At 37.1% G+C, this 25,024-nt stretch overlaps 1 protein-coding gene across 2 annotated transcripts in view; it reads left to right on the top strand.

Annotated features, from left to right (window-relative positions):
• The first annotated feature begins 10,169 nt into the window (after nucleotides 1–10,169).
• Nucleotides 10,170–25,024, top strand: part of tma16 (translation machinery associated 16 homolog) — a 34,904-nt gene continuing 20,049 nt past the window's right edge. The window contains exons 1-2 of one of the 2 annotated variants that reach the window (XM_012962584.3): nucleotides 10,222–10,278; nucleotides 24,454–24,736. In XM_012962584.3, coding sequence (XP_012818038.1) covers nucleotides 24,683–24,736 — 54 coding nt within the window. In that variant the 5' untranslated portion in view covers nucleotides 10,222–10,278; nucleotides 24,454–24,682. Of the gene's footprint in view, nucleotides 10,279–24,453; nucleotides 24,737–25,024 lie in introns of both variants that reach the window. The other variant, NM_001016631.3, reaches the window with a different exon arrangement.

The raw sequence follows: 25,024 nt of genomic DNA, 5'->3' as shown, positions 1-25,024 counted from the left end.
GACCTAATTCTGGTACATTGATGACATTATATACTGTATATATATATATAGCAATAAAAAAGACTCGCGAGGCTTTTTCGGCGATTTCCCGAAATCGCCCCGCCGCGTCTGCCATCCCGCCGGCGACTTACATGTTCGCGGTAGGATGGCAGGGGGAAGGCAACTCGGGGAGATTAGTCGCCCGCGAGCAGGGAGTTTTGCCGCGGGCGACTAATCTCCCCGTGTACCAGAGCCCTAAATGTTTCAATCTGTTCAATTACTGTTACACTGACATTAAACTATTGTACTATTGTTTTAGATTAATTTCTTGGGAAACAGATGTAAGGAAAAAGCAATACAAATATTCTCATACCAGAAGGCAAAATACCACTGAATATATGCCACATTGGACAGTTTTTATTGGAAACATATCAGAAATGAAATTTTCTACATTCAGTCCATACAATATATATACCCGAATAAGAGAGCCAAAGATCCAAAAAACAAAATCTTTACCAAAAGAGTTACCTTAGATACTAGAAAGACTAAGCAAAGGACCTGCAGCCATTGTTACATATAGACAATCTAATGTTGGCTACAAGCTGCTACATTACAAGCTGTTAATGTATATTGAGTGCTATTGTAAAAATGCACTGAAGTGCAAATAATTCCTAGTATAAATATGGTTCCACAGTGCAAATGTAAAGATTAATTCTGCACTAATTCTGCAATAAAAAAATAATTACAAAAATCTTTATTATAGCATAATTTAAAACATACAAATCTCACAGGCCTTACATTTTAAGAAAATATTTTTGCCTCAATGGCACGTAGTTATAGGCAGTAAGGAACTTCCAATATAAACCATTTTTAAAAGCACAATCCCCTCCCAACAATTACAATGCTTGAAATATGGCAAGCGATATGTTGGCTGTACAATGAGAACACTAGAGAGTGAGAGACATCTTAGTCAGATCAGAAGCCCAAAATACAATTGTAATATAACTAGACAATTTAGTAAATGTAAGAATATGGATATAAACCAATTCTTAGTACAGGGTATAGAGAATGTTAGATTTGTCCAGTTTATTGTTCATCAGAGGTGTTTTTGAGATTTTATTTGCATACATGTATAGCACCTGGTGTAAATTGTGTTTCGATGTAACTTGCTTTTAGGTTATTTAATATGTTAATCCAGAAGTTTTATTATACCGGTAGTTAGCCACATTGGGATATATAATAGTGGATACTTTTTGCACCTAACCATGAACCATTTAAAAACAAGTTAAGATAATATTTTTGTATTTATGTACTGGTTAAGAAAGAGTTAAGAGAAATAACCTTGCAATATCATTACTGATGTAATAAGCACTGACAGGTTGATTTTCAATTATTGAAAGGGGATTTTGCTATTGAAGAAATATATGTGGCGTTCTTTATGGCCTACAAATCTTTCATGCCATTCAGGCATGAAACATGTAAGGCCATAGACTGTGGGGTTTGTATGCTTTAAGTTATGCCACAATAAAGATTTTTGTATTTTTTCTTAATTTTGAAGTAAAAAATGATTCCTTTCATTTACATGGTACGGTGGACTAAATGTCCTGCAGGTAAACTCTAATTAGGGGAAACGACACAAAACTGAGGAAATTATGAATCTATACTGACACACAAGAAAACACAGTCTGCAATGTTATTAAGAATTACCATAGCTAAATACCAACCATAATCCAAGCAGCTTTTTTTTTTTTCAACTAGCTTAATCCTCAAACATGTACACGCAGAGAAAAATTGAAAACACTCAGTCTAATCCAAGATTGGCAAACTGCTATATTATTAATGCTTGGACTAAGCTACAGTACATATTGAAGTTGATCAAATGCTATAAAAGATAAAATGCCATTATTTGCACACACAGAGAAAACATTGCTTGTGTAAATTCCTATAAATACATAGTGTAGTAAATCTCCAGGTGCATTTAAATTCATAAATCCCACCCCCTTGCATTAATGTATAATTTAGCAGTAAGACCATGTTAATTTACCCTTTACTCAGAAGTTCAGGTGAGACCAGCAAGGAACCTGATTAACATAAACCTGTAAGAGAATACTTACACTAGGGGGCACATTTACAAAAGCACGAACGCTCGATCGGTCATGCGAATGCTCCGAGTGTATTTTCGCCGATTTTTTCGGGCGTCCGCACGACTTTTTCGTACGCCGCACGACTTTTTCGGACGTTTGCACGAAATAATCGGAAAGGTTTTACCGCTGTTTACAATTGTTTGGTACAAAAATTTAGTGACTTTCGGATCGCCAATACGATATTATCGTGACTAATACGATTTTTTTCGTTAGGATTTTCGTGATATTTGCGATCTTACGAAATTTTCGTTCCCAATACGATTTTTTCCCATTCGTGATTCGGATTCGTGGATTAGTAAATGTGCCCCTATGGGTTGAATGACTACGAAAGGCAATATTATGCTGGAATATCCTTTAATGTGGTTGGGAGAAGAAGAGCGTAACAGGTCATGAAATTAATAGAAATGATGCTACTTTTTGCAACGTTTTGCCCTTTCTAAATATTTGCTTACATTTGTTATTTAAATTTTTGAAACTATGCAAAGTATTGAAACATTAGGAGAACTAAATTTTAAACAAAAATTGGGGGTAACTAACATTTTTCACCCCCCCCCAGTGATTATAACTACTTACCTGATACTACAAGCCAGTGCCCTCTTTAGTAGAAAACTGCACCTGACCAGAGTATATCTGTAGAAGATCATCTATCTCTATCTTCTTACTGTTCTGTCTTCTTTTCACCGAGCCTGGGCAGACACATGCACAGCAGAGTGAAAAGGCTGTCTTTTTGCTAAGTTTAGCTTTAACTCTACAGGTATAGGACCCCTTATCCAGAATTCTCAGGACCAAGAGTATTCCGGATAAGGGGTCTTCCCATAATTTAGATCTCCATACCTAAAGTCTACTAAAAAATCAATAAAACATTAATTAAACCCAAGAGGATTGTTTTGCCTCCAATAAGGATTAATTATATTTTTGGGATCAATCGCAAGGTACTGTTTCATTATTACAGAGAAAAAAAGAAAATCAGGTTAAAAATTCTGAATTATTCAATTAAAATGGAATCTATGGGAGATGGGCTTTCCGAAATTCGGAGCTTTCTGGATAATGGGTTTCCGGATAAGGGATCCCATACCTGTACTACGCATGCTCCTGCCTGGTTTGGAATGAAGGGGAAAAAGATGAAGAAGAGAGCGACAATGGACTTCTACAGAAATACCTAACACAAGTGGTGTAAGCCATTAATGGCTTAAGTGGTGTAAACTAATGTGTAAAATATGTCAATCAAACAGAATAAATGCACACCCTTATAAGCATGTCATTTATTTTAAATCACCTTTCCACTGTTTTATTCCAGTGTAAATTCATTTATATAGGCTCGAGAGAGTGAACTTTTATATCTGTAAATCTCAAACGATTAAGGTTCTCTTTGCAGAACTAGTTTGTCATCCCTGTATAATACATTTTGCCGAAAATGCATTAATTAGAGATTATCTGAGAAAGGAAAAACAATTACTTAAGTGTCAGTTTACCGAAAAATCAAACAGACAACAACAAAAGAAGCACTATACGTCAGGTTATTCAATACAAATGTCACACTGGAAAACAAACAGCATTTTCTTCATGTATTTTAATAAAGAGTAACAGTGCAGGTGTTACTTTGCATGTCTCATTATGACACATTTATACTGACGTAGTAAGGGAAATTGTTTCAATTCTGCATAAACACCAAATGTATATTCTTAGTGACTACATTTGTAGATAATGCAAGATTACATATCATAAATAATAATTCTATACATTTGCACACATTTGCTAGGAGCCATGACTGACTGGGCCGAAAAGTTAAAAAGGCCATGTCTTGCTGAAGGGCCTTCTATGTGCTGGAGTATGTGCCCTGAAAGCACTAAATATGTGACATCACTTTGCTTGCTCATGTGGAAGTTTAATAAGTACTGTATGCCTCAAAACAGACCAGGACTGATATGTTTTCTTTTAGAAGATTAAATGCACACTGGTGTTCCTATTGAAGCTGAACAAATTGATTTGTACAGATTATGCTCTTTAACTGGGAATGGGGGGGGGGGGCAATTATTTTACCTAAGAAATCTATACATAGTTTTTTTTAGACAACCAATTAAAGTGAGGAGAGTGATGCCCAGCTACTATTACAAATGGAAGAGACTTCACAACTGGGTCAAGTTCTTCAATTATTTAGAGATTGACTGGAGTAATGGGGCGGCAAAGTCAGTTACAGCTAGCTGGATTGTAAATATGACAAATGGCAACTTTTATTTCAGGTAGTTCAAGAACCTACTATGAAAGACAGTATTTAGTAGAATTAAGTCTAAAACAACTGGATTTTTCTGAGCTTTTCTTGAAAACGTTTCACCACTCATCCGAGTTGCTTCTTCAGGTCAAATGACTGGTAGAGAATTCCCAGTCATTTAAACCCTTGAGGGTAGTATAGTCACAGACATCCAATCACAATGGTTCCATTGAACTATTTCAGTTAGGTGTTGGCTGAAACTGACAGGTGTAAGAAGGTATGATCCAGTCACAATGGTACCATGATTCTCATTGATGCAGTTGTTAATCAAAGTACATGACCGGGAGTGTTAACTGTTGTGAAACCGTCGGAGTAAGGATGTCAAAGCAGCATTGTATGTTGACGACAAGTGGTGTCGCAGACCCCCTCCTCTGTTCAGGGATGGTTTTTCCGGGCTGGCATAAATGTCCTTTTTCACACCTCTTTCAAACCATCTTTCCTCTCAGTCCAAAATATGCATGTTACTGTCCCCAAAAGTGTGTCCTTTTTCCTTGAGGTGTAGATAGATTGCCGAGTCTTGTCCTGAGGGCCATTCCCTTACAGAGAGATTGTTTTGTCTCCCCAAAGTCTAAGTCAGAGCACTCTTCACTACACTGGACAGCATATACCACATTACTTTTCATGTGCTTTGGTGTAGGGTCTTTAGGGTGCACCAGTTTTTGTCTCAGAGTGTTGCTGGGTTTAAAAAACACAGGAATGTGGTGTTTGTTGAAAATTCTCCTAAGTTTTTCTGATGTTCCAGCAACATATGGGATGACTATGTTGCTTCACCTGCTGTGTTCCTTACTTCTGTTTGTTGGTCTGGTCTTTTTGCTTGTCTTTGATTTAGTTTTGATAAAGGCCCAGTCTGGGTACCTACAAGTTTTCAGAGCTCCTTTTAGATGTTTGTATTCCTTTTCTTTAGCCTCTGCATCGGATATCACAGTTTCAGCCCAATGATGTAGAGTCCTAAAGACACCCAGTTTATGTTCCAAAGGGTGATGGGAATCAAACAGCAAGAACTGATCTGTGTGGGTGGGTTTCCTGTATACTTCAATATCCAGGTCCCCCCCCACTCTTTGATAACTATTGTACAGTCCAAAAAAAACAGTTTGCTGTCTTTCACTGGCTTTTTTGGACTGTGCAATAGTTATTAAAGTGGTGGGGGACTGTCAATGTTGGGGTTGTTTTCTCTGGTGAAAAGGTGCTTGCAAGGCGAAATACTACTCTTAGCAAGTACATTAGTGGACAGAGCATTTTATGTGGGTTAAAGCCAAACACAAAAAAAGTATTTTCCCCCCAAAAGCATATAAGGGATCTTTTCCGAAAAAAGATGCAGTGGGCAACTTGTGCTTTTCTTTGTAACGAGTTGCGCGTAACACCACTTGCATCAAAATGTAATCTTTGCACTTACGTATTTTTGTGATCGATGCTGCTCAGTCTTTCCTACCTTCTGTTCCAAATCAAAAACTGCTGGAACTATTGATGCAGAGGAACCCTGGCCTACTGCCATCTCCTGACCAGGTGGTATTTCCAGAGTTACCTTTGCATCCTGTGTCAATAGGTGCAGCACACTTGCGCTCTGACCACCAGAAATGACTCCAGATTGACTTTCATACAATTGCATCCAATATGCGGCGATATGCACAAGCAGTTGTGTTAATTTTGCCAGATTGGATGGAATTGAGCCAGATGCAGCACAACTGCATCAGCTGCAATGCTCACTTGCGGCTGCAATGACATTTGCATTCTGGGAAAAAACACAGCATTGTGGGAAAAAAAACATGGCAATTGCACTCAAAATTGCACTTTGCTCACTGCCTCTGCAGATGTAAATGAGCCCTATAGTTTTGCATAATACACATTCAGCCAAATCCAAAATGGGTAAACATAATTTTCTAGAAATACTCGTCGCAACTGTTTTTGATGAAATATCTAAAAATTGCCTCATAGCTTGCATTGCAAAACTTTGTCAAGCCAACAAATCATCAGATAAAACATATATTTCTACTGCTGCAAAAATATTCTGATTTGTGTGTGTTAAAAGCTGCAAAATAGTAAGTAGATCCCAGAGGTTCAGTAAACATAATATGAATTTGAGTGAAATTACCATGTTTTTTTTTCCTACAATGCAATTTCATGCAGAATTCTAGTGTCATTGTAAATGCAAGGAGCATTTCATTTGCACAATGTAGCAAAATGAATGCAAATTCACACGCACTTCATTGGAAATCGGACACAACTGCACTGATTTTCAGTTGGTTGGTAAGGCTACAATTTATTTGTAATTGTTGCTTTTTACTGCTTATCTTTCTGTTCAGGCCCTAGCAATCAGATAGCTGCTGACATACTAAACTAAAAAATGCAGAACAAAAAGCTAAATAACTGAAAAACAAAAAAATTAAGACCATTTGAAAATTGTACCAGAATATCACTGACGTAATACAAAAAGTTAATTGAAAGAGCAACTTATGGCATTCTGCTAAATCCAAAATAGTTAAATATGTCTTTCTACTCCAAAATACAATAAACTTTTCAGAAAATCTTTTTTTTTTTTTTCGCCGAGGTTTTACATAAATGGAAAGTTCACATTTGGCCACATGCAAAATATATCTTTCTATCCCTAAGTACTCCGCTACAAAGCTTTGCCAAACAACATCGAATCAGCATCGTAAACAGCATCGTATCTTACGCTGGCCATACACGGGCACCTACGGGTGGCGATATCGGGGAGGCATGTAGGCAAATTCGATCGTTTGGCCCTGGGGCCAAACGATCGAATTCTGCACACGGCAATGGGGAAGTCGGTTCGGGGACCGCATCAACGAGCCAATGTGGTCCCCGATCCGACTGGATTTTCTAACCTGGCCGATCGATATCTGGCCAATTTCAGGCCAGATATCGGTCGGCCAGGCCCCTCGTTTCTGCCCCTACACAGGCCGATAAGCTGCCGAGTCGGTCCAAGGGACCGATATCGGCAGCTTCTATCGGCCCGTGTATAGGGGCCTTAAGACATATTTTTTTTTTTTCCTTCACAGACATACATGATTCCTAAGTTTAAGAGGAAACCATGCTAGTCCACCCACATGGTGTAGCAGTGATTTAACCCTTACCACTTCTTTTTCCATGTTTAAGTGATGGATTCTGGGACAGAAAGTGAGGGAGGGCTTGAAATATCATGATTTATTCCATGTATGTCGGAATCACATAAGAATCATGTATATCAGTGTAAAAGTAAATAAACACATTATTTTAGGCAGAACATGGTGTTTTTGCACCTTTTTTCACATAAATCCTACTGAAAGAGTTTATTGGGGTCACATACCGTAAGCATTGCATTACTATATGTATGCACGCTGTATTCTCTTTGCACACATTTATATGCTTAAACACTGCAATAGTGTTCTTTGCTCTTTTCGCAAATTATTTGTAAATATATAATTGCCTTCCTGCCATCTGTGAAAAAAAATTATACGCTGAACAGGGGATAATCAAGCAAACCTACTTTAATGCTCTGACATCATTCTATTGACCTTACACCACAGTGCTACCAGAACTCATTTATGAAGGAAATCAGATACAGATATCCTGTGGTCAGCTGGTGTATTCTTTATAGCAGCTAACTGCCTTCTTGTAAAAGGATATGGATTTGAATCATGCTAATCAAGCTTTTTTTTTAAAATAGCAAAGAATAATCTTAACTAATTTCCATACTTAAAGGCTTTACTGCCTGAACTAATACTTGAACAGCAGGTTATCTTGCATGGATTATAACAGTATTTTATGTAAAATGTTAATATATAAGGTAGTGTAATGATTTTTTTAACTATAAATTAGAATTAAAGGAACAGTATACCAATAGATAAACTTTTTTCAAAACATATATTTTGCCTATAGTTTAAAGGGCACCTGTCACCCTGAAATTGTTTGCCCCACCAGAGAAGGGGCTAACAGAGCCTGCACTTCGGTTCGGGGAACAATAGTTTTTTTGTGTTTTATTTTAAAATTTCTCCATTTGCTGCTTAGCTTAAGAAGTTATTGAAAAAAAACAGAGATTTTTCTCATAACTATAACAACAAGCTAAACAGCAAAAGCCCTATACACTGAAGTCATGTTGAACAAGTGGGTATAGTGCCCATTTGAAGAGTAATGGCATTTAAAGAGTAAGCATTTCTTCTTAATGCCCTTTATTAAAAGCCTTCGTTTTTATGGCACTAACACTACAGTATCTTATAATAGGACATTAGGACATGTAATCAACTAATATGTTTCTGGTATTTTTTTATAAAAAGATGTAAAGGATTTATTATCCAAAATACTCTGGACCTTGGGTTTTCAGTATAAGGGATCTTTCTGTAGTTCGGAGCACCATACAAATTGTTTTTGTTTTCCACAAGCAAATTTTTGACTAAAACTTAAGAGCCTGCCACCTAAAACCTGTTGAAGTCTGTATTGAAAGACATGCATACTTTCCAAAACTAAATGGTTTTCAGGGTCCCTTTACTGTTTGGGGACCTTTTTAAAACAGGCAGTATGTTGTGTTTGTAAGGGCTGAAATGTCAGCTATTAAATTTTATATGAATCATTTGCAATGCATAACTGGGTCATGAATATGATGTTTGATAAATATGCTAATTTGTGAGAAAAGAAGACTCATTTCCTTACCACTCCACCTCATGTACACCTAAAGTATTATAAATGCTTTTCAGTGTAACAAATGGAAGAAGCAGAAAAGGAATAAAGAAAGAACAGGTTGATAACCATGGCACTGCAGAAACCAAGAAAATAACATACTCAAATATAGCACCACTCAAGCCTCGGGTTATGTGCAAGGGGCAAAGTAGCCTTGCAGGTAGTATAGCAAATCTTTTCTGATATGCCCACCATATTGCTGCCCAATTGGCACCTTGCCCATGGATATTCCCACCAGATTGACATCTGGCCAATTTTTTGCCACATATATGATGGGGATGCCTGTCAGAGGGCCCCATACACAGGCAGTAAAGCTGCTGCCATTGATCTGAAGGACTGGAATCAGCAGCTTAAAATCTGCCCGTGTATGGCCGTCTTAACAGCAATGGCCCACGGGGAAATAAGTCACCCATGGTTCATTTCAGCTACCGCGGGTGACTAGTCTCACTGAAAAGTCTTTCTACCTGTAATAAAGTGAATCACAGGTGGAAAGGCATATGTGTTGCTTTGTTTTCCAAAGTTGTGCAAAGTTCGGTTCTGTATTTGGCTGAATCCCTTACCATGGATTCGGCCGAATCTGAAAAACTGGGTTTGGTGCCTCCCTAGTTTGTATGTTTCACCTGTTTATCCCCTCTTATCCCTGGCACAATTAGAACCTGTAAGCACAAATCCGTGACTAAGGAAATAATAGGAGCAAGGTTTCTACTTGCAGCTACTGCCAGCAACAGGAAAAAACAGCGGTCTTGCTTTTTAGCACTAGTATAGTCACCAGGAAAACATTAGTCCTTCAAATAATTGGGAACTGAGGCTCTTGTCTCTGTAGGTATAGCTAGAAACCACCATGAAAATCCATGTGTTTGTTTTTGTTGATGCCTGTAAAGCAAAAGAATATTAGCGAACACCGCAACCTATTGTGCCCATCACAGACTAACACGTCCTGTCCTATCCGCAGCTTATATTTCTTTTTATTCCTCTTTGCTTTGCTTTTTTTAACACCGTAATTCAAACCTTCCGCTCACCTAACCCTGCAAAGTTAGGCAGCTCCGCGTCTGTTGCCCTGCCCTTATATAGGCGTGGTTGTGACGCCACAGTCTCGCGAGATGAGACTTGTGCCGCCGGGATTAGCAGTCTGTATTTAGCCCACATTTACAGAGTTGCTGGACGTTCAAGCAGTGGGGTTGTTTTAACTGCAGTGGAACAGAAAACGCCACAATGGTTGGTGCATTTATATAATAGTGTGTGCTCTTTGGAAATATTATGTTTAGTGGATAAGCGGCTGGGGAGATGCGAGTGTGAGTGCGCTGTTGCAGTGAGTGCATGCCACACGTGTATGGGAGAGTTAGCACTTGCTACAGAGTATTAGGGGAGGCGCTGGTGTGGGGATGAGCCCATGGACCTTTGCTTACAGCAATAAACATATTCATTGGCATTTCAGCCCTTTATCCCTTCCAGAAATAGTCATGCTGTAGGCAGCTGCTTCATCTTTCTTCCCTCCTCATGACCATGTTTAAGATTTTTCACGTTTCCCTAAAGTTATGTGGTTTCCTAGTATTGTAAAATTCTGAAGATCAGGCAAAGTTTGAACTTACAGTCTATACGTACTACTCCTAGGGATATACAGCTCCTAACCCTCACCCAGCCCACCGCGCTGCCTTATATACCCATGGCTGTCCCGCCCCTGCTCTGACATCGGAGGGGGCGGGGTGAGTATGTATGTATGTATATCTTTATTTATAAAGCGCTACTTATGTACGCAGCGCTGTACAGTAGAATGCATTAATACAAACAGGGTGTTAATAAGATAATAGATAAATACAAAGTATAACAATAAATACAATTAAATACAAGACAATAAGTTAAGAGTCAAAGGCATAAGAGGATGGAGGTCCCTGCCCCGTAGAGCTTACACTCTATATGGGAGGGTAACTAACAGACACAAATAGGCAAATATAAGTGCTGTAGGTCACAGTGAGTGACAGTATATAAACAAACACAGCACAGTTATTAGCGGGGCATGGAGCAGCATAACTTGGGCAATGGAAGTTCCATGACTGACAGCTATATGCTTAGAAAAATAAAGATGCTAGTGCACACTATTATTCTGGGGTTTGTTTAGAGTCATTTTAGAGATTTCAAAAAAAAAAAAAAAAAAAAAAAAAAAAAGGTTTACTTATTCCTTAACAACTTTATTTCTTTATTAGAACACAGTTTCTTAGCCTTATTGAAAGTGAATGGAACAGTGCCATTCTCACCAGCTAGTGACTTTTTTTCTGAGGCAAAACATGTGGGAATATTCTGTTATGTATATTTATCGTTTATTGAATAAGTTATTGTTCAAGAAGAAAAGTCGCAAAAATTTTGTCAAATGAGTAATCTGCCCCTTAGCGTGACATAGACATTCATATTCTGAGACAGTTTGCAGTTGGTTTTCTTTTTCTATTTTTTGTGTGTTTTGCTTGTTCAACAGTTCTCCAGTTTGGAATTTCAACTGCTTTCTGGTTGCTATGGTCTTGTTTACCTTAGCAACCGGGCAGAGGTTTCAGTGAAAGTCAGGAATATGAATAGAGGAGAAACTGAATGTAAAGATAAAATGTTACAGTTGTAACAAAGTAACATTGTAAGCTCACAAAGCAAAAGTTTTCTGGCTGCTGGGGTCAGTGACCCCCATTTGAAAGCTGGAAACATGTACAGACGGGCTTTTCGTAATTCGGAGCTTTCTGGATAACGGGTTTCCGGATAAGGGGTCCGATACCTGTACAAAAAAAGGCAAATCTTTCAAAAACTAAAAAACAATAAGACCAATTGCAAAGTTGTTAGAAATAACATACTAAAAGTTAAGTTAAACTTTACATTTTTTTTTAAAGTTCTCAAAGATTATAAGGACAGGAGTCAGTTTTTCTTTGATGAATATGGCAAGCAATTAAACATAAGTGTTACACTATGGGGCCCATTTATCAAAGTCCGAATTTAGGACATTTAAAAGTACGATAGAAAAAATTCAGATTAAATCCAAACGAAATTCGTATGAAAATATTGTGGTATGATCCGAAAGTTCCATAATTTTCATATCCAAACGATAGTAAATGACGCGAAAAACTTTCTGACTTTGATCCTTCAGTGCATGATTTTGGAAGCCTCCCATAGGACTCAATGGCACTCTGCAGCTCCACCCTGGCCCAAGGAAAGTCACGATAACGAAGCTTGAATGAATTCCGAAACATCCGTACTCATTGCAACAAATACGATTTTGTCGCACAAATTGTGGCAAAGTACAAAAAAGTTGCGGAAATTAATGAAAAAATCGCAGAAAATATGCAGGTCTAAAACTAAATGTGCCTTAATGAGACAGCATTTGCTAAAAGCCAAATATAGAGCCTATCACAATAAATGATTTGTGGATGGTATTTTAATTATTTATTCAAGATGTACATATAGATAGTATTTTAAACAACTGGAAATAACATTAACAGAGGACAACAGGCATTTTTAGGAAACCTGTTAGTGGATGCTGCTCTCACAGGACTTACATATTTCACAGTTATTTTATAGAGGAGGGACTAATGTTCTAGATTCACAGCCTTTATATTTATGTGCTATGCTGCTAATATCATGCTTTCATCAGTACAGCTCTGCGCAGGTGAGATACCAGATGGGTACAGGGCCGGATTTCTGTTTTGGGCGCCCCGAGGCCACCCCTGTCGGTCCCGACTGCTCCGTATGGGAGCCAAATTTAATTTTTTTTTTTGCGGCGGGGCGGCATGCCGCCCCTAAACTTCTGCCGCCCTAGGCAGAAGGTAAATTACTATGCAAGCAGCATCTGCAATAGACACCAGTTCTGTCCCTGCTCTATACTAATCTGTTAAGGAATGTCATACATATTATCTATAAAGAGACCCCTTATACTCTTTCTTTTTTTTGTAACACTACAAAAAGTTATGATCATTGGACAAAAACTAAATCCTTATTAAAGAAAATCTTAAAGTTGTCATCTTGGGTAATGTGAAGAGCAGTTTTGATGTTGTCTGTAGTTAAAACATACAGGTTTAGAATCTGTTATTTGGAATGCTTGGGACTTTTGGGTTTTCCAGATAAGAGATTTGTCTTAAATTTGGATTACCATACCTTAGGTCTGCTAAATAAATAATAAACCCAGTAGGATTGTTTGGTCGCTTGTGATAAAACAACTTTCTAAGCAGGAAATATTGTAAAACTGATTCTGTATTATTTATTTTTTATTACAATATTACACTGTTCACATTGCAAATAATTGATTCTACCATTTAAAAAATTTTTAAAAATTTTATTCTTGAACCAATTAATGTATTTTTTTAGTTGTAATATTGGTGTGCAGGCAGCCATCTTAGGAGCCAAAGCTACACAATAGAACTGCTTTCAAATAACCTATTGTTTCTTCTACTGAGTGTAACTGAAAGGAGGCATGAGTCAGACTTATATTTTTTTAAGGGGGGGGAGGGAATTAGTGATATCACTCCAATTTACAGTGCAGCAGTAAAGTGTATTTAAAGTTTATCAAAGCACAAGTCACATGACTAAAGGCACCTGGGAAATTAAGAATATGTCTAGCCCCACGTCAGATTTCAAAATTAAGTATAAAAAAATATGTTTGCTATTTTGAATAACTGATTTCAATGCAAGATGCTGTTGGAGAAGCTCTATTAACTGATGTGTTTCGTAAAAAACATGTTTCTTCATGACAGTATTCATTTAAATGTACCCCCTGCCCCCCAGAACTGTTGTACTAAATGGTATGTTAGTAATAACGTTTGCTCATTGGGTTTAATGTTGTGTAACCAGCCTGAATTCCTATTCACCCCAGATAGGCGTTATTGACCCCTACTGTAAGGGCAAACACAAGCCACATAATTGGCCCTAAGTCCCCGCGTAAGAGCTGTGCACTTCTTGATTCTGCAAGCAGACTAGACGAGGTATGCTTACCAAAAGAGCTTCATTCTTTAAAGGAATTGTGTGTGAGATCTATCTTATGCCCACTTTATCATTTGGCAATATAATTTCATGCAGTTTAGTTAGGATCAAGTACAAAGTACTGTTTTATTATTACAGAGAAATCATTTTTAAAAGTTTGAATTATTTGCTTAAAATGGACTCTGTGAACTCTGACCTTCTTGTCGACTCGCTCCCAGCCCTAACACGCCCCTCCTCCTCTGGAACCAGCCCACAGCTTTGCGTCTATTTATAGACCCGAACCCTGCTCCGCCTATGACATCACAGATGGGGTGGAGCAGGGCAGGCACACGCCTATAAATCGAAGCCGCCAGACCCGGAACCGGGGCTCAGTTAGGTCACACCCCTTCATCGCTACTACACTGTTGATGTTATATGTTATCAGCCCTGACCCCAGGCTTGTGGGCCGGCTCACACATCACTAGTTTTCATACCTGTATTGAGTAAATGTAGATATGTTTTAATTTCAAAGGAGAAGAAAAGGTATTTTGACATTTTATTACAAACAGATTAGTCACAATAAGTGACAAGCTAAGTGCAAGCTAGAACACTACATTTAATCTGTAGAAAGCTTAGCATACTTGAGTAAACAGCCCCAGAAGCTCCCTCTGTTTGTTTAACATAGCAGCTGCCATTTTGGTCTCAGTAGCTTCCCTGCTGCAGCTCTAGCTGCTGGTAGCTCAGATTACACAGCACAGTTGGGAGGGGAAGTGAGAGATGATGGAAGGGGGAGACAGAGAGAGGAGCAAACTGAGCAGACTCGTGCTGTGCCCTGAAGGATTTTTCTGAGAGTAGGAAGTCTGACACAGAAAAACATGTGTACACAAAAAAAGACAAGAAATCCTGTGTTTCTTTTCTGTTTCTGATAAAACTTACTTAGTTTTTACCTTTCCTTCTCCTTTAAATATAAGATTTGCTATCATACAGTGTTGCTGTGTGTGTCTTTGTTAAATTGGCCGCTGTCACTTGTCTATGAATTTGCATAATTAAAGAGAAGAAATGTAAATATATGCTTCTGTGGCAACATTTGTTTCTTCTGTATTAAAACTAGTTTAGCATTATCTTCATTGCGTGAAAACAAATTGGGTTTAGTAGGATTTCTGCTTAACAACATATTATCATTTGTTTCCAGAGTGCAACGATAATCCAACAGACATGCAGGCTTATTCATGTAAATCTTTCTTACGACTTTAGTTATTTAGAAAGTATATAGATGAACATTATTTAAGGCATGCTTTCAATTACACAAACATTGTTAATAGTCTTATATGAAAACAAATGAAAGCATGCTTTCATGCTACAGGGTCTAGTTGTCAAAAATAATATTAATCTGCCTAATTTCCTTTGGCGTTTCCTCAAGGCAAAACTGTTACAAAAAGACTGACAGCCGTATTGTAATTTTACTTTTGGTTATCCTTAATCTGCTAGCTAATTTTTAACTTAATCTTTGTATCTAGTTGACCTCCCTATTAGTTCCATGTGTGTTTTGTCCATATTTTGTGGTTTAAGCCCAACATTTGGTCATGGTCCCTGCTTAACACATAACAAAGTAACAGGTGATGTACATTGTATGATGCTAATTAAGTCTTAACACCAAAGCTCACTGTTATTGAATTAAGATGGGCCTCCAGCAGTATCTAGGATATCAATTATGAATTTATCTCAAATTTGCACAAACTATGCACATATGATGGGCTTAGTGCTCCCTTAGAGATCACCTGACCGGAAATAATGCAGCTCTAACTGTAACAGGAAGTAGTGTGGGAGCAAAAGGCAGAACTCTGCCCATTAATTGGCTGATATGGCCTAGCATGTATGTATGCTTTCATTTGTTTGTATGCACCGTAATTTGTATGATCCCAGGGGGCAGCTCTATTTAGGATTACTAAATGTCACATTCTGCTTTTTATGAAAAATGGTTTATTTAGATGAAGCAGGGTTTTAGATATCAGCTAATTTATGCAATATATCTTTATAGAGACCTACATTGTTCAGGGGGTATCATTTTCCTTTAAAGGAGAAAGAAAGGTAAAACGTAAGTAAGCTTTATCAGAGAGGTCTATGTAAATACAACTGTAAACACTCACAGAAACTCTGCACTGACTTCTCTTTCAAAAGAAACAGGATTTGTTGTCTCTTTGTTTTCCTGTTCCACAGACACGCAGCTTTCTCCCCTCTCCTGCTCCCCCCTCCCTCAAGAATGCTAAGAACTCACTCCCCCCTTAGGAACGTGGATCTGAGCCAATCGGCAGGAAGCTGACTCATAGTCTAACTAACTGAGCATGTACACGGTCTTGGTCTCGGTGCAGGAGTGAGGCGTTATGGGAACTTTCTTTACACAGCTCAGCATTTTTTCTTCCTGTTTGTGTTCTGATCATCAGAACGGGAGAAATATGGGAAGACTTAAGGGCACTATTGAGAGAACTGATGGTATGCCTGCAGCTTGAGATTAATTAGCCTTTCCTTTAAAACCCTCCCCCCACCCCCATAGCCTATTTTAATCTGGGATTTGACTTGGCCATTCTAAAATTCAAGCCATTCCTTGTTTTGTTTACTGGAATGTTTAGGGTCAAAATCATGTTGCAGTGTCCACTATCGGCACTATTTTTAATACAATTTCAAATTTAAATGTTTTGCAAATCATTGCGTTCTATTTTAATGTGTCTTTAACGCAGTGTCCCAACTTTTTCAGATACATGGTTGTGTGTATATATGTATAATTCTATTAGATATTTTATGTGGACAAGCATTCTGGTTACTTCAGTCATTGTAATTTATTGCATAATATGCTCTATCCAAATTTTTGGTCCCCCTTGGGCTTTTAATTTGGGATGTTTTTGATGATGATGAATAGGTCCATGTGTGGGGAGGATCTGTTTCAAACAAAAAGGCACTATTTAATGTACCATACTTGTATCTACTTGTGAACTGGTAAATTGTACATATATATATATATGTGTGTGTGTGTGCATTATGTAAAAGTGTAAATGGTATCTCGCAAAGACTATTCATAAGTACAATTTAAGGGTTTATTACAGTAATATTTGTCACAAGAAGCAAGTGCTGCTACCATGGAAACAAATGTAATAAGAACAAATGGGTGAAATAAATATATAATTGTATTATTACATTAAATTTGATCTTTATAGCTAAGAACATATTTTTATCTCCGCAGTAAATTTAAGATTTGTTTGTTAGTGATTATATTTTAGCAGAGGGGTATGGAGCAAATAACTTGCCCTCCTGTTGAATAATATCTCTGTGGTAGGGGAAGCTATAAGTTCAAAAAGCAGCTAAAAGCCTGCAATGTGGACATTGAACTTTTAATACATTTAAATATGTTGTTTTTTTGCATAAGTATACAGCCCCTCTTCAGTCATGGCTTCTATAGAAGTGAAATTTGGGTTCTGAGTATAGAACCAAATGGGTTTTGCACCAAATCATAGTCCACTGTTGCAGCAGCCACCTAGATATGTCAGGGAACGCCCATACAAGCTGCCAACTTGGTCTAAAGGGGTCATATTGGTATTTTAAATCTGCCCTTCTATGGCCAACTTTAGCTTTAGTTAAAGTAGGGCCAAGAAGAGTATATGATCATCAAAGAATTGTGAGTTATTTTTGGATTATACATTGCACAGGGGGGGTAGACCTTACATGTATCTAGGGTAAGTAAACCAGTCATTGGTACTGAAATGGCAAATATATGTGTGTACATTTTGATTTCTGAGGAAGAAATGTTTTTTAATTCGGTAGTAATTCCTTTTTTTAAGGCAGCAAAGCCATATCAGCTTTTTTTGCGTAGCTTATCATTTCTTGCATTAATAAATGTCTGTACCATTATGAGGAGAGAATTGAAATTACACGTTTATCTAGATACAAAATAGTCCATAGGGTGCACACCATTTGCAGCAACAAAACCTGGGTGCTAGTACAAACAAAAGCACTGGAACAAGGACAGCACTCCTAGGATTTAAAGAATTGGGAGTTTTCACTCCAGATGACGGTTTCTGTATGAGACCGAAACGTTGAGTAATAAACCTTTTTATTTTTGCATTTACTGTACATTTTGCTCACAATTCTTTAAATCCTAGGAGTGCTGTCCTTGTTCCAGTTTATCTAGATACAGAAAAGTACTGTTCATTAAAGTGTTCATTGTTGGAGTACATAGGTTTTCCAGTGTTACACATACTTATTAATGTATAGCTATAATACTCAGACATATTCTTTCCCAATTTTTTTTTTTTGCCAAAGCTGTATTTTTTTTAATTAGCCACGCAATATGAACTTTTTTTTATAATAGAACTGAGACCTGTGTGTTTTCAGATAAAGAATTGCACTGATAAATGCGTGGCCAAATGTTCTTTTAAATAGTCAAAATAAAAACAGGCAGTTGTATTAAAGGAGAGAAGGAAAGGTAAAAAAAAAAACTAAGTAAGCTTTATCAGAGTCCTCTATCAAAAGAAATACAGGATTTCTTGTCTCCTTTTTTGCAAACATGTTCTGCCTCATAAGGTTTAATAACTTATATAAATACAGCATGCAGAGTATAAAAACAGCCACCAATTACCATGACTTTTAAACAAATGTTGTTGTTTTTTCCCCCAAATTGTAGTGTAAGTGTCTGCTAAATGTTGTGCACTACAACTAATGTTCACTTTAATAATATGTAAACTATATTTGTATCTTGGGAAATTTCTAATATGTTGCTGGTATCAGTGTGGGTGGAAAATGTTTTCTTCTGTTACAATATATGTCAAAAATAGTAATTTTTATAATATAGGTATATAAACACATTTTCAAGGTTTTTTTTTTTTAATTTTGAAAGCAAACAGACAAACAAATCTTCTTTTCTTTATATCAAAGATAATAAGTGAATATAGTGTAGAACTGTGTGTGTGTATCTGCACATGTGTCTAGATAGATAGATATACAGACAGACCCCAAGAGTGGTGGGATTTTTATTTTTTTTTGCCTGCTTTTGGTCTTTTGCAGACTCTGTTGTCTCTTACAGATGTGTAGGTTCCACCAGGATCTCTTTTTCAAAGTAGGTATAAGGAGGCAGGTGATAATGAACATAAGTCTTCCATTACAATTTCACTGCAGAGAAAGATGAATATTCTTCTAATTGGTTTAAAAAATATAACAATAGTATTTGATGTTCAGACAAAATATATTCTGCTTGAATTCTTTAGAATAGGAGCAGCTCAAGCTTTATACAATGAAAAGTAAACCTATGATGTAAAGGTAAGATTAAAAAAAACGCAGATAAAAATATTTTTGGCTGCATACTGGTAGTGAGCTATACAAAACCTAATTAAAAATTGCTGAAATGTCCTTTTTTCCATCTCAGTTTATATAGATTTCAGTTTCCGTGTCCATTGATGATCATATCTGTACATTAGAAAGTCTTTTTAAGTCGTTTTAATTTAACATTTGATAAAGGATATAGAATATGAAACTTGGCTTTTACCTTTTTTTTTCTCATCCCTAAACAAGAAAAATTTCTTTTTTTTATTGCATAAAAACGGTTCTTTTTTACTTGTCACGCCTTTAGCTCTGGACAAAGGTTCTGATTCAGTGATGTTGCTGTGAGTGGTGTTTGACAGCTTATTCTTAGAAGATTAATTCTTCCTTTGTTTCTCTAGCGAACCTTATGCCCTGACTGATACCCTTTATATTTATTATTATTGAAGCACATCACATATTATTCAGATCAGCTAGCATCGTAATAATGTAATAAAAAATATAATAACAAGACTTGTTGCTACTTAGGAATACTAAGTCAGATGAGCCTGTGAGCTCTTTAGGGCAGTTCTTCATGTGCAGTAATTGCAATTTAAATTATTAATAAACAGCAGGAAAATTATACTTCTAAAATGCTGTATTTATTTGTTTTTTATGTATCTTCAATTTTATAAATGATAGAATTTTCCTATAATTGTATCTTGCAATGGTAGTTTCGGGTATGGATATTCTAATGTAAAGCTAAAGTAGACTGCTGTCTGCCTCAGTGCAGCACATCGACTCCATGGAAACTAGAGTTATGTATATGTAATGTACTGATAAAAATGAAATGTCTATACAAAGTATATAATTTTTGCTGCAGAAGGTGAACAGTAAAATAACACCTTTCACAAGATTTGTAGATAATCTCACACCTGTTGAATACCCCTCATTGTCTTTTGTGTGGTTGTGGTGGTTCACATTTAAAGGAGAAGGAAAGGTAAAAAATAAGTAAGCTTTATCAGAAAGGTCTATGTAAATACAGCCATAAGCACTTACAGTAATGCTGCATTGAGTCCTCTATCAAAAGAAAAACAGGATTTCTTGTCTCTTTTTTGTAAACATGATTTTCCAGTGTCTGGCTTCCTCTTTTAGAAGCATTCTTAATTCCTGTGGCCAGAGTCTGCACAGTTCTCTCCTCTCTGCCCTCTCCTGCTCCCCCCCTCCCATAAGAATGGTAAGGACTCCCTCCCTGCTCCCAGGAATGTGTGATCAGAGCTATAAGGCAGGAAGCTACTTAAAATGGCAGCTGCTATCTTGAGCAAGCAGAGAGATTCTACAGCAGGTATGGTAATGATTTCTGCAGAATAGATATATTGTTCTAGGTGGCACTAAAGTGGAAAATCTATTGTCAGTAAAATGCCAAAATGACTTTCCTTCTTCTTTAACTTTTAAAATGTTATAGAATTAACAATCCTAAGCCACTTTTCAGTTGGTCTTTATTATTTATATCTTATAGTTTTTGAATTATTTGCCTTCTCTTGCAGAAGTCTTTGTAGCTTATACATATAATAGGGGTGCACCAAATCCAGGATTTGGTTTTGTATTCTGCCTTTTTCAGCATGACCAAAAGTCATGTCATTTTAAGGATTCAGATTCTGTTCTGCCAGGCGCTTGGATTTGCTGAATCCAAATCCTTAAGTTCACATGACTTTTAGTCACATGAACATGGAAGTAAAACAATTTTAAGCGTGCAGTTTTATTTAACCCTTCTGTAGCCAAATCTTTTATGGAGGATTCAGTGTGGTGCATCCCTTATATATATTCTTTATAGAGTAGGTTAGCACAGTATCAGTGTTTTTAGTCCCTCTGGAGATCGAAACACTGGAACAAGGGCTGCTGTTGGGTGACATTAATAGTCACTTTTATTGGCCCTGTGGGGGCTGTTGGGACCTTTGTACTTAATTTGCCAGGGCCTATTTGCAATCTCAGCCTAGACCTGGTGACTCTGCTCCTGTAGCCCTCCATCATAACCTGTCTGCCTGTGCTTGTGTCCTAGAAAGTGTGTTATTGCCCAGTGTGCAAATCATGCATTTTAATGCTGAATTGCAAAGATATTGTAAAAACTACAAATATAAAGTTTGTTTGAAATAGGCATACAGTAAAAAAATTAATTAGAATGTTTATTTTCCAAAACTATGGTTTTATTGGGTAAACATCACATTACTCTGACAACAAGCAAATCATAGACAGTCTGTTTTCAGCAACTAGTGTGTCATCTGTGAAAAATACCATGCACAATTTTTATCTCTACTTGTCAAATAATTCGGTAATCCCAACCATATCGGGCATCAAACTGATCAGAAGGATGCTGACATTCATCTTTTAGTTGTTTTATATTTATACCTAAAGAACATATGGGATATTAGATGTAAAGTGGAAGTATTGCATAGAAGTTTTTAGAAATGTCAGAAATGCTACATTTAGCTAGCTTGGTAACAGATTGACCTATCAGCCTTTATCACAATGAGTACCATTCAAAAATATATAATTTCCTGGTAGTAATGGCATTGCAGTCTTAAAGTATATTGATTTCTGGTGCAGTGCTGTGAAGATTCAGTGGTGTTTTGCTGTGGGTTTTTAATCTATACAAGTCAGGAATCTCCGTAAAGCTGTGTGCATGTATTTTTTATTTTATTTCTTCTTTAAAGCAGGCATACCTCAAAGGCCACTTAGTATAACCCCCAAATCTCATTTTTTTAAAATGTTGCAGTGCAAGATATATGTGCTTGAAATCTCCCACCTTCCTGCTTTCATTTAGGTTCATACTTTTTGCTTCGCCTTAATCACACACATTGTTGCTGAAGTTAGTTACATAGTTATCTTGGGTTAAAAACAGACAAAGTCTATCAAGTTTAGCTACTTCCAAAGAACCCCCGGTGCCTTATATTTGGCACCCCCAGTGATTGAGACTTTACTTCTTTTTTAATTTAATGTTTCAGCCCTGTTGAGTTCTAACAAGATAACTGCTAATGCACACAGAAGAAACATGAATTCAAGCATGTGTAAATAAAGAAACCTGAAAGAAATATGCTAATGATTTAGTTTGTTTACTTTAAACCAACATGCTTCGGATTTAATTTCAAATATATATAGCAGCACAAAATAGGCATGTAATTATAGTGTTTCAGGGGAGTTTATAAATTGTGTGTTCACAGAATCCAGTTTTGGGCCTCACCCAAGAGCCAATTTGAAGGCTCCATGTGGTATAAAAAGGTTGCCCATTAGGATGTCTAATAATGTGTTTCTATGGAAACAAAACCAAGTTCAAGAATGCAGTATTCTAAATTTAGATGTCAACAAGCAAGGCAGATCAAAGAAACACACAATTCCACATATAAATTACATAAACTCTTGTTGCATGAAAGGTTTATTACCCCTTCTAAACCAAATGGTTAGATGCAATATCCTCTGTAATTCATAATATGTGAAATAAAGTCTCATTTAAATATCTAATCTAATTAAACTAATTATGGTACTTGAGGTTTCTCTCCTTTATTGCTTGATGCTTCTCACCCCACCATTAACAACAAAACGAAACTTATTTTGTGTATGCTAGCTGAACAGATAAAAATGGATTTAATCACTTTATCCTTAAACAGGTGCAACTTGGGGTGTGTGTTGATTAAGAAGAACCAAGGTTAATAAAGTGTAGCAAATGTTTTCCTAGAAGTAATAGTAATACTGGAACTAGTTACATACACTGGAAGATCTGCTCGTTTGGTGAGGTCGCCAAATGAGCGGATCTTCTCCCGATATGCCCACCTAATGGTGTGCGATATCAGGCTAATTCGATGGAATTACAACAGTGGGCATAGGTGTCATCCGTTTGGGTACCACATCAATGAGCCAGTGCAGTCTCCGATCCAATGGAAAATCAAACCTGCCTGATCAAGATCTAGCCAATTTTAAGTCTAAAGGACCCAAATCGACAGCTAAAAATCTGTCCGTGTATGGCCACCTTAAATGTGGTGTCTCTTGTCATTTGTTTATTTCTCTAGGAAAAAAGAGTCCTTCAAAAATGCCTCTTTTACAAAGAAAACAAACCAACTTTGATAGCCTTTTCTATTAACTTAATTGTTCCTATCTTTTTACCAGTTGAGTGGCTCTCTTATGCAAATTTCTATTAATATCCATCCAATGAACTGAGCACACTTGTATGTATGTATGTATGTATATCTTTATTTATAAAGCGCTACTTATGTACGCAGCGCTGTACAGTAGAATACATTAATACAAACAGGGTTATTAAGATAAATACAAAGTATAACAATAAATACAAATAAATACAAGATACAGTTGCAATAAGTTAAGAGTCAAAGACACAAGAACATGGAGGTCCCTGCCCCGTAGAGCTTACAATCTATATGCATACAGAATATGAGGTCCTACCAGAGATCTGTAAAGGTGCAATTGTATGCTTTTATCCGTTGAGTCAGTGTCCTTTTTCCATTCCCTCAGTTATACCGTCTACAATCTGCATCCTTCCGAAATACCTGAACAGGTAACTCAGAACCACTTTCCCTCTTTCCCACCCCCTGCATGTATTTTGCCAACTAGATTCAACTGAAGCTTTATTAGTCAGTAACGTAGTCAGATTTAAAGGATGTTTCTACATCCTTGGATCATCATTCTCTGAGACATCCTTGCTCTCTTTGTGTAGTATACACAATGATACCTCTGCTGTTGCTGCTGGACACTGCTCATATCTCATTCTCATATCTCAAATATATTTTGTTGATGGCATTTAAGATGCTTTTTTTTTCCTGACTTTGCAAAGATGTTTTTTTTCCCCTCTGACTTTAGATTTTGCTGTTACCACAGATTCTTTAAGGGAAATGGTGACACTGCTTAGGTTTTACCAGAATTGTATTTCTAATGAAAATGTGCCTATATGTCTTTACAGCATTTTCCTCAATTTGACCTTTCTATGTAAATTAGACATAGGTTGCTTCTTCTTTAATAGTGTGCCAGTCTCTGACATTCTTTTATAGTTCCTTGGGGCTTGTCAGTCAGGGCTTGTAAAGCAGAACTTACATACTTGACTAACTGGAAGAATCTGGCAAGTCCAGTTAAATGGTGATGTTAGCTTATACTAGGCATCCTCAATCTATGCCCCCCAAGGTAATTTACCTGGTTCCCACTATGATCTGACCAGAGGAGGGAGCTGGAGGAAGCACGGGGGAGCCGCAGGGAGGAGCTGGAGGACAAAGGGGGACGCAGGGAGGAGCCGGAGGAGGGAGCAGGTGGAAGCAGCGTGGAGCAAGAGGAAGGAGCGAGGGGGGAACAGGAAGCAGCGAGGGACCATGAACTGGCCCACTGCTTAAAAAGTTTGAGGCCCCTGGCTTATACCATGGTGACCACACAGCTTGCTTATCACAGTGCTGCCACTTCCTTTCAAGTTCAGGTATGTGTTTACACAATAACTATCCTCCACCGCACTACAAAACTTTTTTAAATGTGTCATGAATTAAAAGCACCATTAAAATATGTGCAGAGAGAAGGTTTTTTTTTTTTTTTGCAAAAGAGGGTGTGAGGAAATGTAACTAATAAGCATCAAAATTAGTACATTTGTCCATTTCTCTGACGTATTACATGTAAGAATAAGTTATTATGATATTTTGAAAAAAATGCAACAATAAAGTAACAATAAGTGTACACATTTGCATAACAGAAGAATATAATTCTATTTCGT

The sequence above is a fragment of the Xenopus tropicalis genome, chromosome 1 (assembly GCF_000004195.4).
Source record: "Xenopus tropicalis strain Nigerian chromosome 1, UCB_Xtro_10.0, whole genome shotgun sequence".
Taxonomy (NCBI): Eukaryota; Metazoa; Chordata; class Amphibia; order Anura; family Pipidae; genus Xenopus; species Xenopus tropicalis.
Note: the sequence above shows the minus strand (reverse complement) of the source record. Positions and strands in the feature narration are given on the sequence as shown.